Source organism: Alligator sinensis, unplaced genomic scaffold, assembly GCF_000455745.1.
Source record: "Alligator sinensis unplaced genomic scaffold, ASM45574v1 scaffold784_1, whole genome shotgun sequence".
NCBI lineage: Eukaryota > Metazoa > Chordata > Crocodylia > Alligatoridae > Alligator > Alligator sinensis.
In genome coordinates, this window is record NW_005842318.1 from 601,813 (window position 1) to 624,376 (window position 22,564).

The 22,564-nt window shown below is 41.2% G+C and overlaps 1 protein-coding gene across 5 annotated transcripts in view; it reads left to right on the forward strand.

The window, feature by feature from the left end:
- Positions 1-22,564, forward strand: part of STK17B (serine/threonine kinase 17b) — a 30,917-nt gene that overhangs the window by 5,515 nt on the left and 2,838 nt on the right. For 2 of the 5 annotated variants that reach the window (XM_025209950.1, XM_025209951.1), the window contains exons 3-9: positions 5,978-6,190; positions 10,579-10,723; positions 11,372-11,498; positions 12,891-12,939; positions 14,234-14,413; positions 15,649-15,922; positions 21,667-21,775. In XM_025209950.1, coding sequence (XP_025065735.1) covers positions 5,978-6,190; positions 10,579-10,723; positions 11,372-11,498; positions 12,891-12,939; positions 14,234-14,413; positions 15,649-15,922; positions 21,667-21,732 — 1,054 coding nt within the window. In that variant the 3' untranslated portion in view covers positions 21,733-21,775. Of the gene's footprint in view, positions 1-5,977; positions 6,191-10,578; positions 10,724-11,371; positions 11,499-12,890; positions 12,940-14,233; positions 14,414-15,286; positions 15,584-15,648; positions 19,950-21,666; positions 21,776-22,564 lie in introns of those variants that run through there. The other 3 variants (XR_003095206.1, XM_006028527.3, XM_025209952.1) reach the window with 3 other exon arrangements.

Consider the following 22,564-nt stretch of genomic DNA (forward strand, 5'->3'; position numbering starts at 1 on the left):
GCTTGGTTGCACTGATGACACCACAGACTTTTTATTATTGTAAGCTCAACTTTAAGGGCACTCCTGGTTTAAGACCTGTTTGCAGGGTTATATAATATTTGGAGCAGACTCGCAGACTTTATTTCTTACATCAATTACTTCTCACTTTAGCATGGGGATTGTACAGCTCTAGACAAAATAAGTATCTGCATTAATTTCTGTAGTTTATTTCCTCACCAAACTTGAGGGTTTTTTGGTCTTACATTGGAGTCCTCTAAACAGTCTGGATCCATATTTCTGCACATAGCTTACAATCATTGTGGTATGTTGTTTTGTTTTTTTCCTGTGCAGCTTTTTGTGGTTGGCAGGCAATTAAATCTTGCCTCTGTCTCTCTGCCTTGCCCAAGCTTCCTTCTCTGTGCCTCCACTCACCAACTGTCTATGGCTTTGTGAAGTTGAAGATCTGAATCTTTGTTCTCTATCTATGGGGGGATATTCTAATGCACTGGTTCTTAATCTTTTTTTTTAGACTGGGGCACCCTGGATAGACTTAAGGTAGTGCTTGGGAAGTGCGATCTCTTAGTTTTAACTCTCATTTTTGTGTAGAGAAAAATAATGGAGCAGCTTTTCAGCTGCAAATAACTCAGAAACATCACAACCATGGATTTCTGTTTGAACTCTCTGGATTTATCTTGTGAATCCTGCTTGCACACCTAACTGTGGCACCCTGCAGCACCCTTAAAAGGATCACAGGCAGGCATGGCTTGTGAATGCTGAGATGGTGGGGCAGATGGAGCGTCCCACAGGAGCACGGGGGGCCTGCATACTCAACTTGGTCACTGGTGCCTCCTGGGGGGGCACCTGGGGTCCCCCTGTGGCCGATCATCGAGCCAGGGGAGTGCGGGGGGCTCCCCCACACACTCAGCTGCAGACCCCCTCTTCCCCCCCGTGCTCCCATGGGACATTCCAGCTGCCCCACTATTTCAGTGTTCACAAGCCACGCCTGATCACAGGGCACCCTGGTTGAAAATCACCGTTCCAATCCTTTGCAGACAAACTTGTCTGAGCTGATTTACTTATCAGACTCCTATCTGTTTGTTCAAAAGTGCCCCTCTTGAATAGGAGTCATCAAAGCTTAATGGACCTTTCTTATCCCTGGTCCAGGAAATATGTAATAGAGCCCCAATAGCATATGGCTGACTCTTACGCATACTGTGAAGCATTCAGTGAAAAGACCATCACAACCTCAATCACAGTACCTAAGTTGTACGTAGAATGATTCCCCAAATTTTCACACCAGCAAAAGTGCTGTTTTATTGATACAACTGTGTTTATAGTAAGGGACCTTGGGAGACCCTACCCTTAAATGAAAGCTGGGAATCTTGAGGACAATTAGGAGGCTGGTGGGGTAGTGTATCCAACTCCTTACTCATCTTCTCTCCTCCTCCTCCCCCCCCCCGCAAGCAAACATTTTACTCTTGTGTACAGCTTCTGCTCTGGGGAAATATTGGTGTGTAGATTGTTTGTTTGAAGGAATAGCTTTTAAAGTGTAGTGTGGGGTTGCTCAATAGTTAAAGCCTATTTGAGGTGTCAGAGTAGCATGGTGGAAGACAAAGTTCAGTGCAGGACAAGGGTAAAGTGAAGAGTAAAAAAAGAATAGGAAATGCTAGAAAAAAAAGAATGTTGCATAGCATGGGAAATGTGACAGTCTGCTAAAATATCCCATGACACTTCATGCAATATATATTTTTTGCGTAATAGTTGTTTATAGAAAATAATTTACAGCGTGTGAGACTAATTGCACACTTGGTGTTTCATTGTTAGAATGTAATTAATTCTTTGCCTTTCTACTGATCTATTCTTTTAACCTGAACTATCTTATATGTAGTTTTAACTTAGTGTAAAGTTTCTTGTAGTAATCGATATAAGTTTAAATATGTAATGCATTACAAATGAAAAAGCAATAATCATTGTATCATCAATATCTTCTTGAACTGGTATTACTGACCTTGCATAACAGTAACATTTGCTGTAAATTAGTACAAGGAAGATGTTCTGTAACTAGCGGTAAAGATCTGACTGTTCTGATGAAATTTAAGTGGTTCCTCTTTTTTGTTTTAAATAGCTCTTGTGATTCTCAAGGAGAGGCAAAATTAAAAATAAAATGTAAGCTTTTGCATGGGTATCTTCAAATTTTATTATATATATTGTAGAGTTCAGTAAATTACATTAAACAACATTACTTGTAAAGCTTTTTCACACCTGGGATAGCAATTCACTGTTTCAGATAATAGGTCAATTCTTGTCATGATCATCTCAAGGTTAAAAATATTTCTCTCTTAAGTTCAGACTGATTTTTGTCTTGTGCACTTGCTGCACTTTGTGTGTGACTAAAGTAAAACTTTATTCATTATATCGTCTATTGTGTGTTTAACAAATTATTTAGGCTTTTTTAAAATACATGCTAAAAATTGTGCAAAGCTGATTTTTTTTTTTTTTTTTTTTTTTTCTTTTTCTTTCCTTTTTTTTGGTCCCACTTTACAAGATCTGTCATTAGTTGTTCAAATTGGAGGTTTTATTTAACAGGTCTACAAATCTAGGTGTTTTGATAGTGGTGTGTTTGTGTCCTTTGTAGTGAAGCGTTTAAAATCCAGACTTCCAAGGGGGCTCCAATGTCCTGAGTTTTGGACCCATTCTTTTAAACGTTGTCTTTTGTGTACAGCACTGACAAAGCACAAATGTAGGAAGTCATTGCTTACACACTCAAAGATGTATGCTTATTTTGTTTTAAAAATTGCACCATGTTTGTTTCTTGGTATTTTTAATTTATTCCTTCAAATTCTTAAAGATCCATGCTATTCCTTGTCAATAATAGAAGATTAATCATAATTGTACAAGTAGGCATTGTTAGACACGTTAGCTTTGTGATTACAAATCTTGTCCTTTTTCAGGAATTTATAGCTTGGTTTAGGGAATACCCTTCTCTCCCCCCCACCCAAACTTTCTGAAAGGTCAGTTTGGCTTTTTAACTACAGTATGTGGTTTTCTTTTAAAAACATATCTTTGCCAAAATGCATTTTTGTTTCCATACTTAAACAGTTGGCAAGGAAATGAAACAGCACATTTTGCTTTCTTATTATATTAAAAAAGGGGCATATTGTCTGGTGACTCAAAATTATCGAGAGGAATAACAAGATTCCTGGATTGTTTTTCCGGCTTTGCTAACTTGCGTGCATCTCTTGACTTTCCTTAGCCTTCGTTTAGCCATTGAAAAAGTTCATCTCTTTGCTCAACTTTGGATTTTGTTTCTTTAAAAAAAACAAACAAAAAAACTGTAAAAAGCAGAAACCACCTGAGAACTTTATACAGTGTGCACAAAATCCTGTTTTCAACATTTAAATGTTTATGAAGGAAACTTCTGTGTTTTGAAAATTTTCTCCATTCGGGTAGGGCTCTTGCCAAGAAGACCTACTTTGTTGGGGAGCACTTTTAAATATAATTCAATGGGAGCCATGGATTATTTTTAGAAAATGCATTTAGTATTTGGTTGTTAAAGATGGCAAATAGAAAAATACTTTTACAGTCTTTAAAATGCATCATGGAAGCACTTGAGGTTTTTTTTTTTTTATAAAAAGCCCTGCAATTGCGAAATAACATTATCAAATTTAAGATTTAGTACAGCCTATGGCAGGATACTGCAATAGGATGCTTTGCTGTTCAGAATTACATAACAGTTCCTATAGGAACCACAATTGCTTATATGGCTTGTTTCATTGCTGCAACCTTGTTACGCAGGATCCTTCATCTTAAGTAGTCACGTATGATCAGTTTTTCCCCATCTGAAAATGTCGCAGCTCTTGGGAAAGAATGTGTAAGAAGAAGACTAATCTGTTTGTTGTGGGCATTTGTGAAGTGTCAGTCTATAACTCTTGTAACTAATTTTGGATTGTCTGGTTGTTGAAGCTCTTATGAAATAATGTATTTTGCTTTAAAAAGAGCTACTTGATATCTTGCTTTTGCTTTTATAAGTGTCCTAGTGTGGTTTAGCTCAGTTCTCTTCTGAAAAGCCTTAGGCTAAACCATGGGAGGCACTTACAGTGTGGAATAAGTGGGCAGCTATTGTGAAATGGCTTTTTCCCAAGTAAGCAAGCCCTTTGTCATAGGCTAAGTACAGACATTCAAAAAAGCCTGAGGCAAAATGTCTCTGATCTATGTAGGTTTCTCTAAGCTGTATAGGTTGAATTGGAGCAGATGAAACACGCATTCACTCTCTGGTGGGGGGGGAGGTGTGCAAATGCCTGCACTGACAGAGGCTGGAAGGCAAGGAGTGCTCCCGCATGCCTCCCAGTGTGCTGGAGCACAGCTGAGAGGGGGCATCCATGACTGATCCATGCATCAGGCACACCCCCCACCCCACCATTGCTACTGCAGACCCTTCCCTGTGCCTAGCTCCAGGCTCTTGGGGGAGGTCAGCATGCCACGTCTTCTACCCCTGCTGCTGCTGGCTGGCTACTGGGCATGCCATGGAGATCCTCCCCCACCCCAGGGCTCCCCCAGAAGCCCAGGGCTGGGTACAGGGCAGGGCCTGCTGGGACAGCAGGGAACTAGGGGCGTGCACCTGACAGCCAATCAGGAGGGCCTGTCTCCATAGAAGGAAGGATCGGGTTCCTAGGGGCCTAATCCATCCCTCTGTGGATCACTTCCGTCCCTACCATCTGGTGCAAGCCCCCCAAACCACATGGAATGTCTCACTGGGTGCCATTCGTGCTGAGCTCTGACAAGATGTGCCGGACAGCCCAGAAGGTCCTTGCCAGGCAGCAAAGCCTGATCCTGCCCTCCTATGGAGTGTTTCTACGCCTGTCACAAACCCCTCAGGCAGCCCAGCGTGTCCCACCAGAGCCCAGCACCAGTAGCAGCTGGTGAGATGTGCCGAGCAGGCAGGGGGGGCTTGTGCCTGGCAGCAGGAACAGGAGCATTCTGTAGAAGGGCAGTGTTGGGGAGGGGAGGTGGGGGAGGGAGCACCTGCTTCATGAGCCCCTCCCAGCTGTGCTGGGACTGATCTGGGGAACAAGGGGGGGCTTCCGTTCCCCTCCCTTCCCCCTCTGTTGCTACTGAAAGCTGTATACTTATGATGGGGATTGGGGCTTCCCTGACTGTTCAGAAGGTGATAAGGGGGATCGCCTGCCCCACAGCTCACTCCAGCTGTGCCAGCTCGGCCTGGCCGTGCTCTGCTTTCTGGATGCTGTACCTCCTGCCAGCCCCTATTCAGCAATGCCCAGCGTAGCCCAAGGGAACAGGTTTGGAGCCTTCCCCCGCTTCAATAGCAGGTTCCCGCAGCCCCATGCTGGCGACACAGAAAGGGGGCCCTGCAGAAGGAAGGACTTGGGTCCCCTGTAGCCCTGGCAAAATGCAGGTAGTGGCAGCAGGCACCCAGCATGCCTGCAGGAATTTTGTGATTTCTGGAATCATGCCCCATGCCCACCACCGCTGCCTGCAGCCTGTCAGAGCTCCAAGGGGCCTGATTCCTGCCCCTGCTGAGCCTACCCTCCCCCCCCCGCGTAGAGACATTATATGAAGATAGAAAGTTCCTGCCTTACAGACATTCCCTTCGTTTCTCCCCCTGCCTGCAGCTGACAGCTCAAAGTAGCTGAGCACAGCTGAGGCTAGCAAGCGGCCCTGTGAGGGGAGGTTAGCGAGGGAGCTCCAAAGGCTTCTGGTATGCTGGGCGACTGTGCCTTACCTTGAGTCAGGAGGGGATCTGGTTCTGAAGCTCCATAGACCAGTTTAACTTAAATCAGCTAAGTCTGATACTGCATCCATCCAGTTCTATCTTAGATCAGGTTTCACCATTTTTAAACTAGTGTATGTGATCTGAACTTTGGTTCTGTTATGTGTATAGACCGGTTTCTGACCACCTAAACCTGAAGAAGTGTAATGTTTGCACCTTGCTGTAGTTTCCATTTAAAGATATCTTAATTTTACCTTTTTTATTTTGCAGAGGAAGATGTGGGGTGGTTAGAAAATGCATAGCTAAATCCACAAACCAAGAATACGCAGCTAAATGTATGAAGAAAAGGAGAAGAGGGCAAGACTGTAAAGCAGAGATTTTACATGAAATTGCAATCCTTGAATTAACAAAATCTAGTCCTCATATAATTAATCTCCACGAAGTCTATGAAACAGCAAATGAGATCATCTTAGTGTTGGAATAGTAAGTATGCAATAAATATATTTGTTTTTTGTAATAATAGATTTGTTAGTGTTGTTTGATAGAATACAACCAGCAGAACAACGTTGTACATATTCTTTTAACAGTACCATATCATACAGACCTGTGTCTAGCTCTTGAAGGATTGGTGCTTTTCATTTTTTTTTGTTTGGGGCTGGATTTTCTAGGCAAACCACTTGTCATGTCATTTTAACCCGTCATTACTAATATATACATTCTTATTTATGGTAGGTGACTGACAGCATTAATTGTAAAAACTGTGATGCAAAACCAATTGGTAAAGGAGACCAGCACCTATGCCAAGGATGCTTTAAAATTTATAAAAGTGAAGTAATATATAATATTAATGATGTACAGTTAAAATAATAAAAAGTGAGGAAAAGGGGGGAAAAAAAGATTTTTGACATATTAATATGGCTGCATTAATGAATCTTTATATATAAATGGTAGGGCACTGTTCTGTTAAGCTACACATTTTGCTAGGGAAGATGAGAATAGAAGATTACTGGAAACTTGAAACTTTAGTCATTGTATGTCCTCAACCTAAATATCGTAAAGAAAAATGTTTCACGATTTAAAAATAGCTTTCAAATGACTGTAGTTAGGATTTGAAGAGAACATCTTATTTGGGGAATTCATAAAGGGAGGGTTGCTTCCTACCTCTGCTATTTTTTAATATATTACTTTGGGCTTGGGAAAAATAAACAGAAACATTGTTTTTATATGGTGACAAACAGCTTTTAAGACAAAATTGGAAAGAAACTACTAATGTTTAACAAAAGAATTTTAAAAAATCTGTACTTTTTTTTTTTTTTTAAACATAAAAAAACTGTCACTGGTACCAGGCAGTCTGGCTGAAAATGTAAGTATATTTTTAGGTCAGATTCAACCAGAGTATAGCTGAGGCAGTTCTTCATGGAAGGATTTTGATTGTTTTTATGGGAAATCTTTTTTTTTTTATTGTACATGCCTTCATGCTAGCCTGGTACCATGGGAGGTGCTAGGTTCTGTATGCATGTTTGCTGTGTCATTTTATTGCCGCAAAATAAAACTAGCTAGCTACACTTTCTTCCACAGAATGAAATCACTCAGAATCTGTTGCCTGGTTTTTGCAAGTGTTAAACGCATACAACTCCCATTTTGTTACCCAAGCAGTCATGGTAATAGCTATCCCCTAAAATTAGACCACTTATTTAGGTGCATCTTTTGAAGAATCCAAGTTTGAAAACAGTCAATGAGAGCCTTGTAATATTTCATATATCAAAATTCTTGCGTGTGCCTGTGTAAAAAATATGTGCATCTTTGCAGAAATTTTTAGAAATAAAAATGGCTGGAGTGAAAAAATAGATAAATAGCACCAAATAGATTAAAATTCCCTGCACTAAACAGGAAAAAAAAACAACTAAGCATGTTCCAGGATGTCAAAGATACAGCCAGCTCACAGAGCCACATCATCCAGCTCCCAGTGCCAGCCCTGGGTCTTGAGTGGACCCATACACCACAAGTGGTATGCACAGGTCCCAGGCCCCATGCTACATGGACACCTTTGAGGGGGCATTTCAGGAGCTGTCCTCACATGCCCCTTCTGCTCCCCTACACCCCCGTGCAGCACTTGTGGTGCTCACTGTAGCCAGTCTGGGACGCAAGCCATCTGGATTGTCCATGATTGTGCTGCATGCAGCGCTTGCCTCAGCCAGTCTGAGACCTACGCTGTGTGTGGCACCTGCCCCAGACTATCTGGAGTGGGTGCTGTGAGTACTGGATCAAACATGCTTGGGTGGAAGGGGGGCACACCCTTCATCTGGCCCCTGAACTGGTCCTATGCCACTCATTTGGCCCACAGGGCCAGAATGGTTTATCATCCCTAATTTAGTGATATGGTTCTCGACTGCTTTAGATTTGAGGCACTCCCTCAGAAAATACAACCTGTAGGGTGACCTTTATATGTGTTCCAGGGTGGGGGGGGAGGGGCACTTTAATTGGAGCAGCTCTCAGGAGCACACCTAATGGAGCTAACACTCCAAACTGGATGTTAAAGAGATCATACCAAATTTACCTTCTCCTGTTCCAATACTGAGGAAGGATACAGGTTTTTTGGTGTCCTGGAATTAGGATTTTAGGATAAACTTTAGGATTTGAGGTGCCTTTGAGGTCCCTTCCAACGGCATGATTCTGTACTTTCAATATGTGTATGCAGCAGGATCTCCAATTTTCTCTTCTGGATTATTTTCTCTCTTTCAAAATTACGTCTATTTTGATGACTACTGAAGTTCACCTGGCATCTGTAGCAGCTTATTCTCAAATCCATGCATTTCAAACTATATAGAGAACAGAGGGGACTGATTCAGTGAGGAAATCTCACTGCATGACCAAAATGCAATAAGAAAACAAATGAGACTGATTCAAAGTATGGACCAGAATCAAAAAAACATGTGCATCTCATAAACTGCCCTTTAATAGCTTTGTTTTTTTAATATAACCAAGTGATATATTTGCTTCAAGAAGGCAAGTATGCCAAAACTCAAATAATGTTCTTATTGTTTCATATAGTCTTATCTTTTTTAAATAGGATGAAGTCTGAAAAAATATAAAGGCTACAGTTAAGCATATTGAAAATAATGGAAGACAACGGAAATAACACTTCTAGACTTTTAAAAGTCTGGATATAGGTAGTAATTTAGGACTGGATCTCTTAAGTAGCTAATAATCAGACTATTTGAGTACCACCAACATAAAGGCTCTTCCATAGAGATCCTTGGCTTTTAGGTAAAGGGTTTAAAGTTTGGCAGGATTTATGAATTTTGTTTTTAGGTAAGTTGTATATTGGAAAGTGGTTTGTTGATGATGTTCTCTGTTGTTTGATGATCTGTATTGGCAGAGGTTTTGGAAGAAGGTATTTTCTGGCTGAATTTCAGTCACACTGATTCTCCAAACTAAGTGCATCTAATATTGCATGGTTGCTAGACCTTTCTTTTTTTTTTTCCCTCTTCCTTTTTGTGAACATTTCTGCTTGTCTCTAGTTCTTTCTCTGAAAATTTTTTTCTAACATTTTCACCTGTCTAACAACTTTCCAGACTCTATTTTATGTATTTTTAGATGTTCACTGAAATATTTTTTTCTCCTGAAGGGCATCAAATAGGAGTATAGTGAAACTTGCCTTATAGGAGAAATAAAGGCACTCACTCCCATGCCCTGCTCTGAGCTTCTCCATCCCCCTGGCTTCCTGATGATGCCACTGGGCATGGGGTGACTGTTCTGAATCCAGGGGCTGTCCTTGCTGAGTCCTGCTTGTTGGCAGTGATGCTGCTGCCAGCTGGATATTCTGGTCACGGGTGGGGACCCCTGCAGTGCTGCCTGGGGGGACTAGAGGAAAGGCTTTTTGCCTGTGCTCTGACTGTCCAGACAAGAAGCCTGACCCCTGCAGTTAGAACACCAGCGAGAGAGGAGAGCCTTGATTGGGTGGCGAGAGTAAAGGGGCTCCCTGAAAGAAGAGGCAGGGGATGATGGGGATGGGGGTTTGTTCTCCACAATCATTTCCTGATGTAACTCCTCACACTTGCCTCCATGCAAGAGACCATGGTAGGGGCAAGTTCTAGGTTGCCATGTCCCCATTGTTGCTTGCAGTCTGAGTGGCAATGGGGACAGGGCAGCCACTACCACCCAGGCCAGATTTCAGATGAGGACAGGGTAGTCCCTGTCTAAGAGGGAACCTTTAAAAGCTGAAAACCTGCTAAATTTCCTTTGCGTTTCTATGTTAGTTTCTGTCTTACGGGGAATTGAGTATATTTAGTTTGTGTAAGGTATGCTAGGACCGTAAGAGTTTCCAGCTTGAGCAGGTTTCTGGCTTATAGAGGTTCCCTCTTAAACAGGTGTCACTATTTTCTAGGTGGTATTAGTTGTAGTAACTGGCTTATGTGAAGTTTTTGTCTTATTTAGGAGAATCTGTTTTGATTTTTTCGTAAGACAAGGTGTAAGCTGGATCATACTTATAGCTTGGTATAACTGAAGTTATTAAAGGGGTGGGGAGGCTGAAATTTCTAAAGCAATACCAAGAATTCAGCCACAAGTTCTGGTTTTGAATCTAAACCCAAACTGTCTGGTATGAAATTCCTTTCATTTTTGTCTGTTTGCATTTTATGGCTGCTTGCCTTTTCTTCTTTCTTGAGTTTAACAGGCTGTTAAATTGGTTAAAACTTAACTTAAAAAAATTCTTAAATTACTTTTGGAGAAAGTACTTTTACTAAATTTACTACATTTTCTCTCTCCAAATTTTCAAATATCATATTCTAAGTTACTGAACAGTTCTATCACTACTTAGTTTTGATATTTGTGTAAAAATACTGAATTACATCTAACATGTTTTGTTTTAGTGCTGCCGGAGGTGAAATTTTTAACTTGTGTGTCTCGGACCTAGATGAGAGAATTGGTGAAAGTGATATAGCCAGACTTATTCGACAAATACTTGAAGGTCTCATCTGTCTGCATGAGAATAATATTGTGCATCTAGATTTAAAGGTAAGATTTCAGATAATTTACCTTGGTTAATCCTGACATTGAAAGACGTGAAGTTTTTTATTTTTGAAAAATGAGCAGGATGTATTTGGTAACCCTGTTGCTCTGAGACAAAAAGAAATGCAGGACTCTAGAACTCTTGGTTTAGAGATGGTACCTTTTATTAGACCAACTAAGAAATCGCAAAAAAAAAAAAATCTTCCTTTGCAGGCTTTCAGGTGCGCACACCCTTCCTCAGGCTCAGGGAAAATTTAAAGATGGTAAAATTCCCCAAAGGTAGAAAATAAACTTCATTTTGCACAGGAGAAGCTGAAGGTGCAAGTCTGTTCCTCTGGGTCCATGACTAAAACATTTTAGAAGATGTGCTAAAGTTGAATTGAAATGTTTTATTTTGATCCAGATACAGAAAGTATAAACACATGAGAAATGTACATAATTACAGTGTTCTTATGTTTTCTGCTGTTTATATATCTTTAGTAGAAAGAGAGCTGCAGGGAATTTTACAGACTGCTTCACTCAGACTTTATAGTCTGTAATGCAATTCTAGGTGCTAATAAATATAAACTATATTTCATTCCGTGAGTATTGGTAACTCTGAGTATAATTTAAATTGTAATGTATTAAAGACTAAATGGCTCTTTCTCTATTTAGCCCCAGAACATCCTGTTGAGCAGTTTGCATCCTCTTGGTGATGTAAAAATTGTAGATTTTGGTATGTCTCGGAAGATTGAGAGTGCTAGTGAACTGCGGCACATCATGGGAACCATAGACTATCTAGGTAAGGAGAAGTGTTTTTTCCTCTTTTATATTTCTTGTATGCAAATGAAAGTAGAACAGTTCACTGACTGTGAAAGCAGAATGTGCAGTGTTTAGTCACTCTCCTGCTGGTTTTGGATCTTAGTGTTGTTTGTTTCCTAATGGTAACTACATGTTGCTTTTTGGATGGTTCTTAGGGGTACATGGACCAGCTTAATCATTACTGAAGTGAATTTAAAAATACTCAAGTGCACACTAGAATTAGGTGTGATATGAGGGTCCAGCCATGTGCTTTTTAAAACAGTGTTTCATTTTGAAAATGTGTATACGGAATCTTAATTCTCTATATGACTACATGTCTCCTTACTAATCAATTAAATTTGAAAATTGGTGTGAATTTAATGGGCAAGTCTATAATCTTACTGATTAGAGTGTCCCTACACTATATTCCTGGATGGGAAGGAGAAGAAGAGGTGGAACTTCCTTATAACTAACTCTAAAGTTGGTTCAGCCATGTTGGCTTTTATTGTTTATTACAGGCCCAAAATACTCTTTAATTTTTTTTCCAGTGTTGAACAAGGTTTTAAGATAATCAACTTCTCTGTCTCAGTACATTTTTTAAAATTGGTTCAGCTAAACTGATCTTAGAGCTGGAACCACAGAATAGAAAAAATTCACTTTGCCCCCAAAGACTTGTGAATTGGTCAAACAGGTTTAACAGGTATTTTAAGGATTAGTTGGAATAGAGTGGGCTTCCAGCAGGTTTAAAAAAACAGCTTGGTCTGAACCAATTTAATGCTACTCTGTGCTCAAATTGGAACTAATTCAGTTAGTTTTCCTAGTGCTGTTGCACAACACCCTGACAACCTTTTTGAGATCTCCCAGAATGCCTGGCTTTTGGAAATGTACCAAGAATTTTGATGTAGGCATCTAGAAGATATTTAACTGAACTGGTTTAGAACAGCACTCATATGGATCTAGAATGCACTTAATGCTTCTCAAACTGATACAGTAATCAGCGATGCAGCACAAGTACAGTGGAGTTTTGTCTGTCTGTCTCTCTCTCTTTTTTTAATGGTTCTGTCCATCCAGTTCCAGAGAGGGCATGTAGCTCTAGGCAGAAATTTCCAATCTAATCTTGTAACTCTTAAGCTAAAGTGAGTAAGTAACATCCGGTCTCTTTAGAAGCCTGTAACTAACTTCATTTTTGGTCTGCGCCATAGTACATTAGTGTAGCAGGTTAGGACAGCAAATTTTTTTCCTGCAGTTTGATTGGGTTTTTGGCAATTGTTTCCTAGATTGAAATATATTTCACACTTAGTGTGGCATTTACATATTACACATGTAAGCAATAAATATTTTAATTGTGTACTTAAGACTCTTTTTTCCGCCCCCCCCCCCCCCCCCCCCCCAGCTCCAGAAATCTTAAACTACGATCCAATCACCACAGCTACAGATATATGGTAAGTATTTTTAAATTGTTTTTTATTTGCTGTAAGTCCAGTTGTCATGGTGGTGATAGTAATAGTAATAAATAATAATGTTTATTGTAATGGAATAATAAACAATATAGGTATCAGCTGCTCTTGGGAACGCTCCCCAGGTCAAACTACTGCAACGCCTCTCTTGGGCATGTGCTGGGCTCAGTGCTGGGGTGTGCCGAAGTTAAAGTGCCCTTTTTTTGGCAGGTGGAGGGGGCTTGTGTGGCTCCATTCCTCCCCTACACCACACCCAAAGCCTTGTGGCTATTCTTTCCTATTGATGTTAACTATTTCTGTTTAAATACTCATGCCCCCTTGGAACTTTGGACCCCCTAGTCCCTTATATCATCTTGTTATGGGCTCTTGGACCCTTGGTCCTGCACACAGCCCCTCCTCTGGGCTCTTGGACCCTTGGTCCTGCACACAGCCCCTCTCCAGGCTTAGGGACCCTCTAGTTCGGCTTAGCATCCTCTCTGGGCATGTGGGGTCTCTGGTCTGGCTCAGCCCTTCCCTGGGCCCAGGGAGCCTCTGGTCTTGGTCTCGGTCTCAGCCTTTCTCTAGGCTCCTTGACCCCTTACTGGGTCCCACCCACAGTCTGTAGGCTCTTGGGTTACCAGTTCTCTAAGCAGGCCAACAGCCTGCCACAGTGGGGCTTAAGGCTAAACCATTAGTACCACAAATAAAAAGGAAGTAACTCAGCCCCTTGGCAGACCCCTCAGACTCTCTGGGGGTTTAAAATAAAACAAAGGCCACTTGCTGTAAAACCCTGTCGTCCTCTGCCCAGGTAACCTTCATCTGTTCCCAGGCCTGCAGGGTTATTGATATAAATCCAAGTCCCTTCAGGAGCCCTGCTGCCGAAAGCTCCTTACTTTGTGGCTGCCAGGGAGAGCCTGCCTGACCGGCTCAGGCTCTGGGCTTATGTAGTTCTAGCCTGAGCCCTCTTCCGGTCTGGTGAGTTTCTCATGAGCCACCTGAAAGCAGCCTCCTGGGAGCAGGCACATCCCAGTGCCCTGCTAATGAGAGGTGCCTAGAGTCTGAAGAGGAAGAGAGCCACTGCTTTAAGTTCTGAGTTAAGCAGTAGGAAATTTATCCCATGCCTCACATACGTATGTGAGCAAACTGCTTAGAACTGTGGTGTGTTTAGGTTCTTTTATTGTCAGTGAAATGAGGAATAACAAGAAAAGCTGGCTCACAGAAGCAGGTATTATAGGGAGATTTCATTTTGTTGTCACTGACTGTGTAACATGAAAGATTAATTACTTGTACTTTTGTTTAGGAACATCGGCATAATCTCGTATATGCTGCTGACTCAAGAATCTCCATTTGCAGGAGCTGATAAGCAAGAAACTTTCCTTAATATCTCCCAAATTAATGTGGATTATTCTGATGAAACTTTTGCATCAATTTCACAGCCTGCCAAGGACTTCATTCAAAAACTTCTTGTAAAAAATCCAGAGTAGGTAGTAAATTCCTTGGGGCGAGGACTGTACGTTCCTGTGTGTGTGTGTGTGTGTGTGTGTATAACACTTTTTAAACCTAGGGTTTTCCTGATTGGGGACTTGGGTGCTCTTGTAGTGTAAATAATGTAATATACCTAGTACCCATTTAAAATGAAAAGATACTGGTTTCTACATTATGATATATGAAAAAGGAAATCTGAGTTGACCTGATAGTGAGATCTGATTAGTCTTGTATCAAACTTCTGTTTTAAAACTGAATTATAAATTACTGCATAGTCTCATGGGACAAAAAAAAATTGCCAGTGTAGTAATTGACTTTTGTTTGGTAGGATGCTATCTGGATTTAAGAGTAGTTTTATTCCGAAAAAGGAGTTGTAGCTTCTAATTCGGATTTGCTCAGCTGGCAGATCGAAAAAAGTGTGAGACAACTGCTAGTTCTGCAAACCCAGTCTGAAGTTTGGAATATGAAAATCAGGCTGTGGATATTTTAATCGTGTGTCATGCATCATTCCACTGTAAGTGAGCATTTGTTTTATGTTGGAGATTGGATTCCTTCAGTTAGAAGAATCTGTAGGGCCTGCATGTGCATGTGTCCTGGTACACCGCGTACTCCCTTAGAGGCGATAAAAGGAGGACTGACTGTGGTCCTTTTTCCATCTCTGCTCCCCCCACAACTTACTACCTGTGGCAACAAAACATTGCAGGGTTACACTTGCTGGACTCTGGCATTGGTTTATTGTCATAAATGTATCAAAGTCTGAAACCTTTGAACAAGTTTCCAGTTCTTTTACTTATAACATCCGGACTGAACAAATTCTTCCAGGTTGAATCCCTTCAACCAGACCTCCTTTTTCATCCTTTGTTTTTAGATTCTATATAGGAGAGTCAAAACTCAACCTATCAACCCATCCTACAACGGGCATTGCAAGCTAAATGAATCCTCTGTGGCAGACATGAAGTGTACAGTGACGAAAACCACCTCGGGCTTTGTAGCCTGAGACAGAAAAGAATCTGGTGTCCTCTTCTGTAGAAAGGTAGTAGAAAGTCAGCAATGTGAGAGAGCTAGCATTTCCACCTGTTGTGTGACTAAGACTTTGCTGTTCAACATTTCTAACTTGGGACATCTGCAAATGTTTCTAAGCATATTTTTATTTTGAAATAAACTCTACCTCTCATTGGGGTGAATACTTTTTATAAAATAAATAATTGCCTTTTGGTTTTCTATTTAAAGGGAAAGACCAACAGCAGAGGCTTGTCTCTGTCATTCTTGGTTGCAGCAAGGGGAGTTCATACTCCTGTACAGTCCTGAAGAAAATTCCTGCCCTTTTCTGGTACCAGACCATACAGCAAGGTCTTCAGAGGAGAAGAATACAAAATCTATTTGTAATGGTACCTGCAGCGACAGAGAAGATAAAGAGAACATTCCAGAGGACAGCAGCACAGTCTCCAAACGTTTCCGGTTTGATGATTCATTGCAACATCCTCAAGACTTTGTGACAGACTTTGTATGTTAACATGACTATTTATGCAGGTTCTCTGAAATTAGATTTAGGATAATCTATTCCAGAGACTAATTTTATAACATGTGTTGCCCATTCCTACAGAGTGGCTATGCTGGAAGTGCACTTTTGATGCCTATGCTGGTGCTCCCTTTAATGGCATTGCTGGCAATGGACTTCACTGAGCAAAACTGGAGTTCTGGCACTAACTTCTCTTTTGACTGAGCTATAGTTGAAAATGGTTTGCACTTTTCAAGTTTTAGTCCAAAAAAGATATTAGTGTTTAATATAAAGAGGATTAAAGGAATGCATGGAGCTAGCTGAACAACTTGGGCATAGTCAAGTCAAAGACTAAGGCTTGCTACCTGATCAGAACTGGGGAAATGAAACTAGTTTTTGGTAGTCTTTTCCTACAGAAGTGCTTCCCAAACTTCCTCACTATGAACCCATTCCCTCAGCATGGCCCCTCACTCCCAACCCACAGCCCTCTGCACCCCCCAGTAGTGGCCAAGTTCCAGCTACCACCCATGGGAGCATGGAGCCCGGCTCCTCCCCCACTCCCTCCCCCTGCTGGTGTCACAGCTAGAGCAGAGCCTGTGGGGTAGTGGGGAGGATGCAGACTGCCTGCTGCAGTCTTGGGGCTCCCTGCCCTACTGCCCACCCCACACGGGCTCTGCAGCCCAGTTGGCAGGACCCAGTATGGGAGGGAGCTCTGCGCTACTGTGGTTGCCAAGGTGAGGTGTCCCCTGCCCACCCAGCAGCAGTTTGGGGGGTGGGCCACAGCAATATGCTGCTGCTGTGCTTCACTTCGCTAAGCAGAATGGCACTCCCATCCTGCACCAGATCCTGCCCACTGGGTTGCAGAGGTGGCTCCTGCCTGGAGCTGGTCCAGCCCCATGCCCCATTATGTGCAGAAACCTTGGGGGGTGGGGAGGGGCGTGCCCCCTGCTCTCCCTGTGGCCCCCTGCTCTCCCAATGCATTGCCTGTGCCCCCTCCTCACCATAGACTTACCTGGAGGGATCTGCCGGAGCAACTCTCCACTGCTGTTTGGTTTACGTGTGCATGTATGCATGCATGTGCATGTGGTGCTCCCTGCTTCCCCAGCCCCAAGGAGCCCCTTGCTGGCTGGAACTCTACCAGCCTGCAAAGGGAAGCCTGCATTTTCCTGTGTTTTTCTCACTCTGGAAAACCTAAATCCCTGTTTATCACGACCCCATCCGTTAATGTTGCGACCCCATTTGGAGTCTTGACCCACAGTTTGGGAGCTGCTGCCCTACAGTGACTGCTCTCATCAGTTCTCAATGTTTTTTAACTGAATTGATGCTAAAGCTAAAATTAATGGATGTCTTGGGATATAGTGTTTTAATGAACAAGTGCCTTTTCTATCTAGAACAGTTGGCAGTCGTTAAGGATAGTCTTTTTGCCTTTGCTAACTGGTTCCCCCTGAGTATGTGGTATGTAACATATGTTGAATCATTGCAATATTGGAGTAGAATATGGGTAGGTTGTTAGTTTTAATGCTGAAGATTTGGTTTATGTCGACAGCTCTATCAAAAAGGGTAAAAAGTACTATACTGAAATACATATTAATTGACAGAGCGCTTATTGCTTGGCATCATAATGTCATCCTTTTCTAAATCTAGGTTTCATTGGAATTATCATTCCAGTAAACCATAAGAATTCCTATACCACAATATTTTTATCTGGGAAGTTTTTAAATGGTATGAAGAATAGACTAATAGACATTTATTTTCCATATAGCTGTGATGCACCTGCATTGTAGGAATCTGATTGGTTAGCAACAACAAAAAAAGAATGGAGTAGAAAGACTTTGATTTTTGCTTACAAAGCAATATTTATTTAAGAAATATGTATATTTTTTGAGACCTACGTTCATGTTGTGAAATTACCCTTAAAGGTTTTGGGATTTAAAAACAAAGCTTTAGTGCTTATAAAATCTTTCATAATTTTTAGAGAACACTTGTTTCCATTTTCTCTTGCTTTTAAACTGCAGATAAGCAAAGGTGTTGTTTTCACCCACCTCCTTATTTCTAGGCTCTGATAAATACTCCAAATTTTCAGCTGAGTAGATGGTGATGAGGGTATAAACTCCTGATAAGTGTGTGTGGGGGAGGGGGGGGTTCCTTCAAATACTGACAAAATGCACTCTTCACCCCAATAGCAATAACAATTTGAGTCTTCTCACATAAGAATGTAAGTATTAAACTCTTTGAAATATGATGAGAGTTAATAGCACTTTAAAGTACTTTCAGGGTCTTCCAGGCTACAGAGTTAAATCAGATCCTGTGGATGTCTCTTGTCCAGCCCAATTAAGTATCACAATTCTGATTTATCTTGCGTTTCCTCGGATGTGGTTGTCGACCCTGACAGTATTTCAACATTGTTAACTAAAATTGAAGGAAAACATGTAAATACCATTATAAACATGCAATAAAAGGCTGCATTATATTTTAGCAAAAGGGGTGAATTATTTTTTTAATCATGTGGATCTATTTTAATGGCACTTCTGTTGGTACAGATTGACGTTAACCTGAGTAAGAAGTTCAAGATCAGGCCATTAGCTAATCTGTTAAAATCCACTTTTTTGCCATGTTCAAACAAGATATTTTTTTGTGATATCTTTCAATACCGAGTGGATTCAAGTATGAACCTACCTGAGGGGCCTAGGTGTTAGGGGCCTTCGCTATTAACTCTTATACATATGAACATATTGTTTTTTATATATTTATTATAAAGAAATAATAACATGATTTTGCAAGAGAGGTAGTTGCTGCAGTAGATAGATTGACTTTAGAGCTCGCTCTTTCTCTCTCTCAAATTGTGTAAAAGCCATAATTTCTAAAATGGATATCTTGCATTTAAAACTAGCTAACAAAAACAAATTATATTAAATCAGTTTAAATATTTTTTTTTTAAGTTTACAAAATATTTGAAGTTGGACATTAACTTATGATGATGAAGGGAGAGACAAAATGTCAGAATAGCACATTTCTGCAAAACCATACCTTAATAGACCTGTCAAATTATTGCTAAATTAAAATGATAAAACTGGAAGCTCATGAAGATGTTATCATGTACATAAATATGTTTTTTGTTTTTTTTAACATTTGATAAAGCTGAAAGCATATGCCAGCACTTTAATGAGACAAAAAACATTAAATATTTCTTAAAGAGAATTTAATATTTCTTAAAGAGAATTTTCATGTGTCTTATGAATGTTTACATTTTGTTACTGCTTTTTGGACTTAAGTTATCTTTATATTTGAATAAGAAACCTTAGTTTTTATCCAATGGAGCTTTTTTTCAAATTTGTACTTTTTTATATGTAAATTCAACTTGAATCTAAGAATTTTAAATGTCTAATTTTTTGGATCAATGTGTTTGATTTTTTTTTTTAATAAGAACTTTTATTGTGCATGCCATAATATTGTCTTGTATATAATTTTATGGAGTAGAGCAGTTTATACAACAGATTTTTCTTAGTGTTTAACTTCCTGGGGATTAGCGAAAGAAACACAAGTGGGCTATAGGTATAATTGTTTAGACTACTCATGTCACAGCTATGCAATTCATGAACTTTTTATATAATAAACATTTTGTTAGAATGATTTTTTTTCAGTTAACTTCTTTATTTGTCAGGATTTTTCTAATTAGTAGACCACAAGGGATTAATTGGAAAATAACCTATATTTAAGTTTAAAGAAACATTTATTATTCTGTAAAGGAAACATTTTATATTAACTCATAATGATTGTATTCAGTGGTGTCAACGGGCATGGGGTCAATATCCAAGTTTCATCTGGGCAAATGGTGGGTGTTTCTAAAGTCAACAAATACCTAATTCAAATTTAAATCTAAAACAGAAGTGGTCTAAAATTATATATTTTATAGAACCCATAATCTAGGTGCATGTACATGTGAGAGATAATAAATGGGTATTAATTACTACTTTGGGCTGCACGCTGCAGTTCTAGCACAAGCAAAATCCCTAGCAACAAAATAAATTCTGTATTAGAACTGTCTGAGTGAGCTTTGTTCCTTTCATTGAACACAATGTGGCCATGGATCTGCTTTGGTATTACTGAAGCATTCAGTTCAGAAGTACTCTAAATTTACTGCATGTAAAGTGATTAAATACGCTTTGTTCATATTCCCCAGTACAGCACTGGGGAATACACACAAGTGCTTAGTTTGAAATTGCAAGGAAACAAAAATGGCGATTCTCCACTTTTTGTGGGATTTTTTTCCTCAAGAATGTAGTATGCTTGGAAGCATCTCTGCTCTAAACAGCAGCTGCTAATTTCAGAAGTACAGTCACAAAAGTGTCATTTTGCAGCTATGAATGATAATTATAACATTCTTTGAAATGCTCAGAACAAAAGTGGCAAGAATTTATATATTAAAGGTTTGTAGGCCTTTTGTACAGAAACAGTCTTTTTACCAGTCTTAAAGAACTCTGGAACTTTTAAATCTGAAAGTGCTGCTTTGTCGACTCTGGGCACATCCACACATGCATTTGCTGTGGCACCAGTTTACTCGTGAGAAAATTACTCATGAGTAATTGGTGCTGGGCAGGCATCTACACATGCAGGGAAGCAGGAACAGATTAGCTGGCAATGGCAGCAAATCCGCTCCCACTTCCTGGGGCCTTGCAACAGATGCCTGCCACCACCAGGAGCAGCTGCCAGCAGCTGGCAGTCCTCTTTAAAAGCCAGCCCTGCATGCTGTTCCCTGGCCAGCCACTTCTCTGGCCAGGGAGCAGTGTGTGCAGTGCAGGGATGGCACACGACAGTGCTATTCTCACCACTTGTGCCTTCCCATGCCATGGCTCCTGTCCCTGGCCCTTGCTATGACCAACACCCCATGCTCCTGCTGGCCACTGCACTGGCCTTTCTGGCCTGCTGCGCCAACTGCTGCTTGACCCACAGCCATCTTGCCTCTCCCAGCTCCCCCAAGCCCAGCGACTGCCTGCCCATCCACTGTGTATCCACCCCTGAGGGTCTCTGATCAACAATTGGATTGGAGGGTTGTTAAGCCTCCTCAAAATACTTTTTCGATATAAACAAATGTGGTGGATTTAGGGTTAAATCCTTCAGGCATTGACGTGCAACCTAGCCCCGCTTGAAGGTTGGAATAAACACACTACAGCTCCAATAAGATTAAACACCATAGCTGTATTGAATAAAATATAGCAATCAACAGCATCAACCAGTATAAGCAGTTACACAAACTAATAGATATAAACACTCAAACACCAATCCAAAAAATAGTTACTAGGGCTGTGGGATGCTTCGGTCGCTGATTCGATTCAGCCCAATTCGGTGGCTGAATTGCCGAATCAAATCAGGAGACCCTTTAATTTCTCCAAATTGAATCGGACCCTTCCGAATTGATTTGGAGAGATTCAATGATTTGGACATAGACACAGCTTTAAATGTTTTTTCTACATACCTCAAGGTACCAGGTGGCTTGTAAACACTGAGATGCTGCAGTGGATGGAGCATCCCATGGGAGCGCGGGGGGGAGCAGTGATCCTAACCAACGAATCAAATCGCTGTTCTCCAAATCGGGCCAAATCTGAATCAAATACGGACCACTTCGCAAACCCCTCATAGTTACACTCCTTAGCACCACAGGCTGTCAGTATAACACATGTAGGCCTTATCATTGTGACACTGCTCTAACAGGTCTCGCTGAAACTGAGGATTTCTAACCCTTTTCTCCGCAGGATACTCAGGACCTTAAGACAAAGGAGGGGCTATACATTACCTTCTCCAGACAGAACTGCAGGTAGTGAAGATCTCTGGGTTTGATGCCGTCAGGAGCTATCCTTTCAGGTAAGTCTCCCTTACTATAGTGTCCACTGTTTCATAACAGGCAGTAGCACCAATACACCTCAGCACCACACTTAGATAACAAGTACACACACCACCACACACCTCACAAACGCACCTCAAACCCACTTCTGGTGCTCACTCATCTTTTATTTCAACCAATTGCCCCACTGCTTTCAGTCTATGCTTTAGGCCAATTGCAAACTAATTTGATCAATCAATCACCCATCAATCATTACTCAACCAATCAGGAGTCTTCGCACTTCAGAGGCTTCTTGATACATGAAGGCTTCCCACTACAATGCTATGCAACTTGTGAGCGACTGTGCGTGCTTAATATATTTATCTGGGTCATAACATCATCAAGGGTCAGTCAGTCAGTGGCTAGTTTTACAATCTTCAACCCTCTAGTTATGAGCGCGTGTGTGAATTTGTAGCCATTATATTAGAGGAGATGAGGCCCAAGGACTACAAGGTCTATACAGCTGTCACCTCAATCCCATCTGCCTTGCTGGACCCTGGCAGGGACAATGACAACAGGCTCTGGGATGCCACTTTTGCCTTCCTGGGCCTCCAGCCCTGCTGCCTTTGGGCCCACTGGGTCAACCAGAACTGGTGGCTGCATGTTGTCCAGCATACACTGGGATGATGAGCAATGGCTGGAGATGTTCCAGATGACCTGGGACACCTTCCAGGACCTAGTGGAGCAGCTCTGGCCACACCTGGAATGGCAGGACACTGCCATACCGCCACACCTCCCCACAGACACCCAGCTGGCCCTCGCCCTGCTGA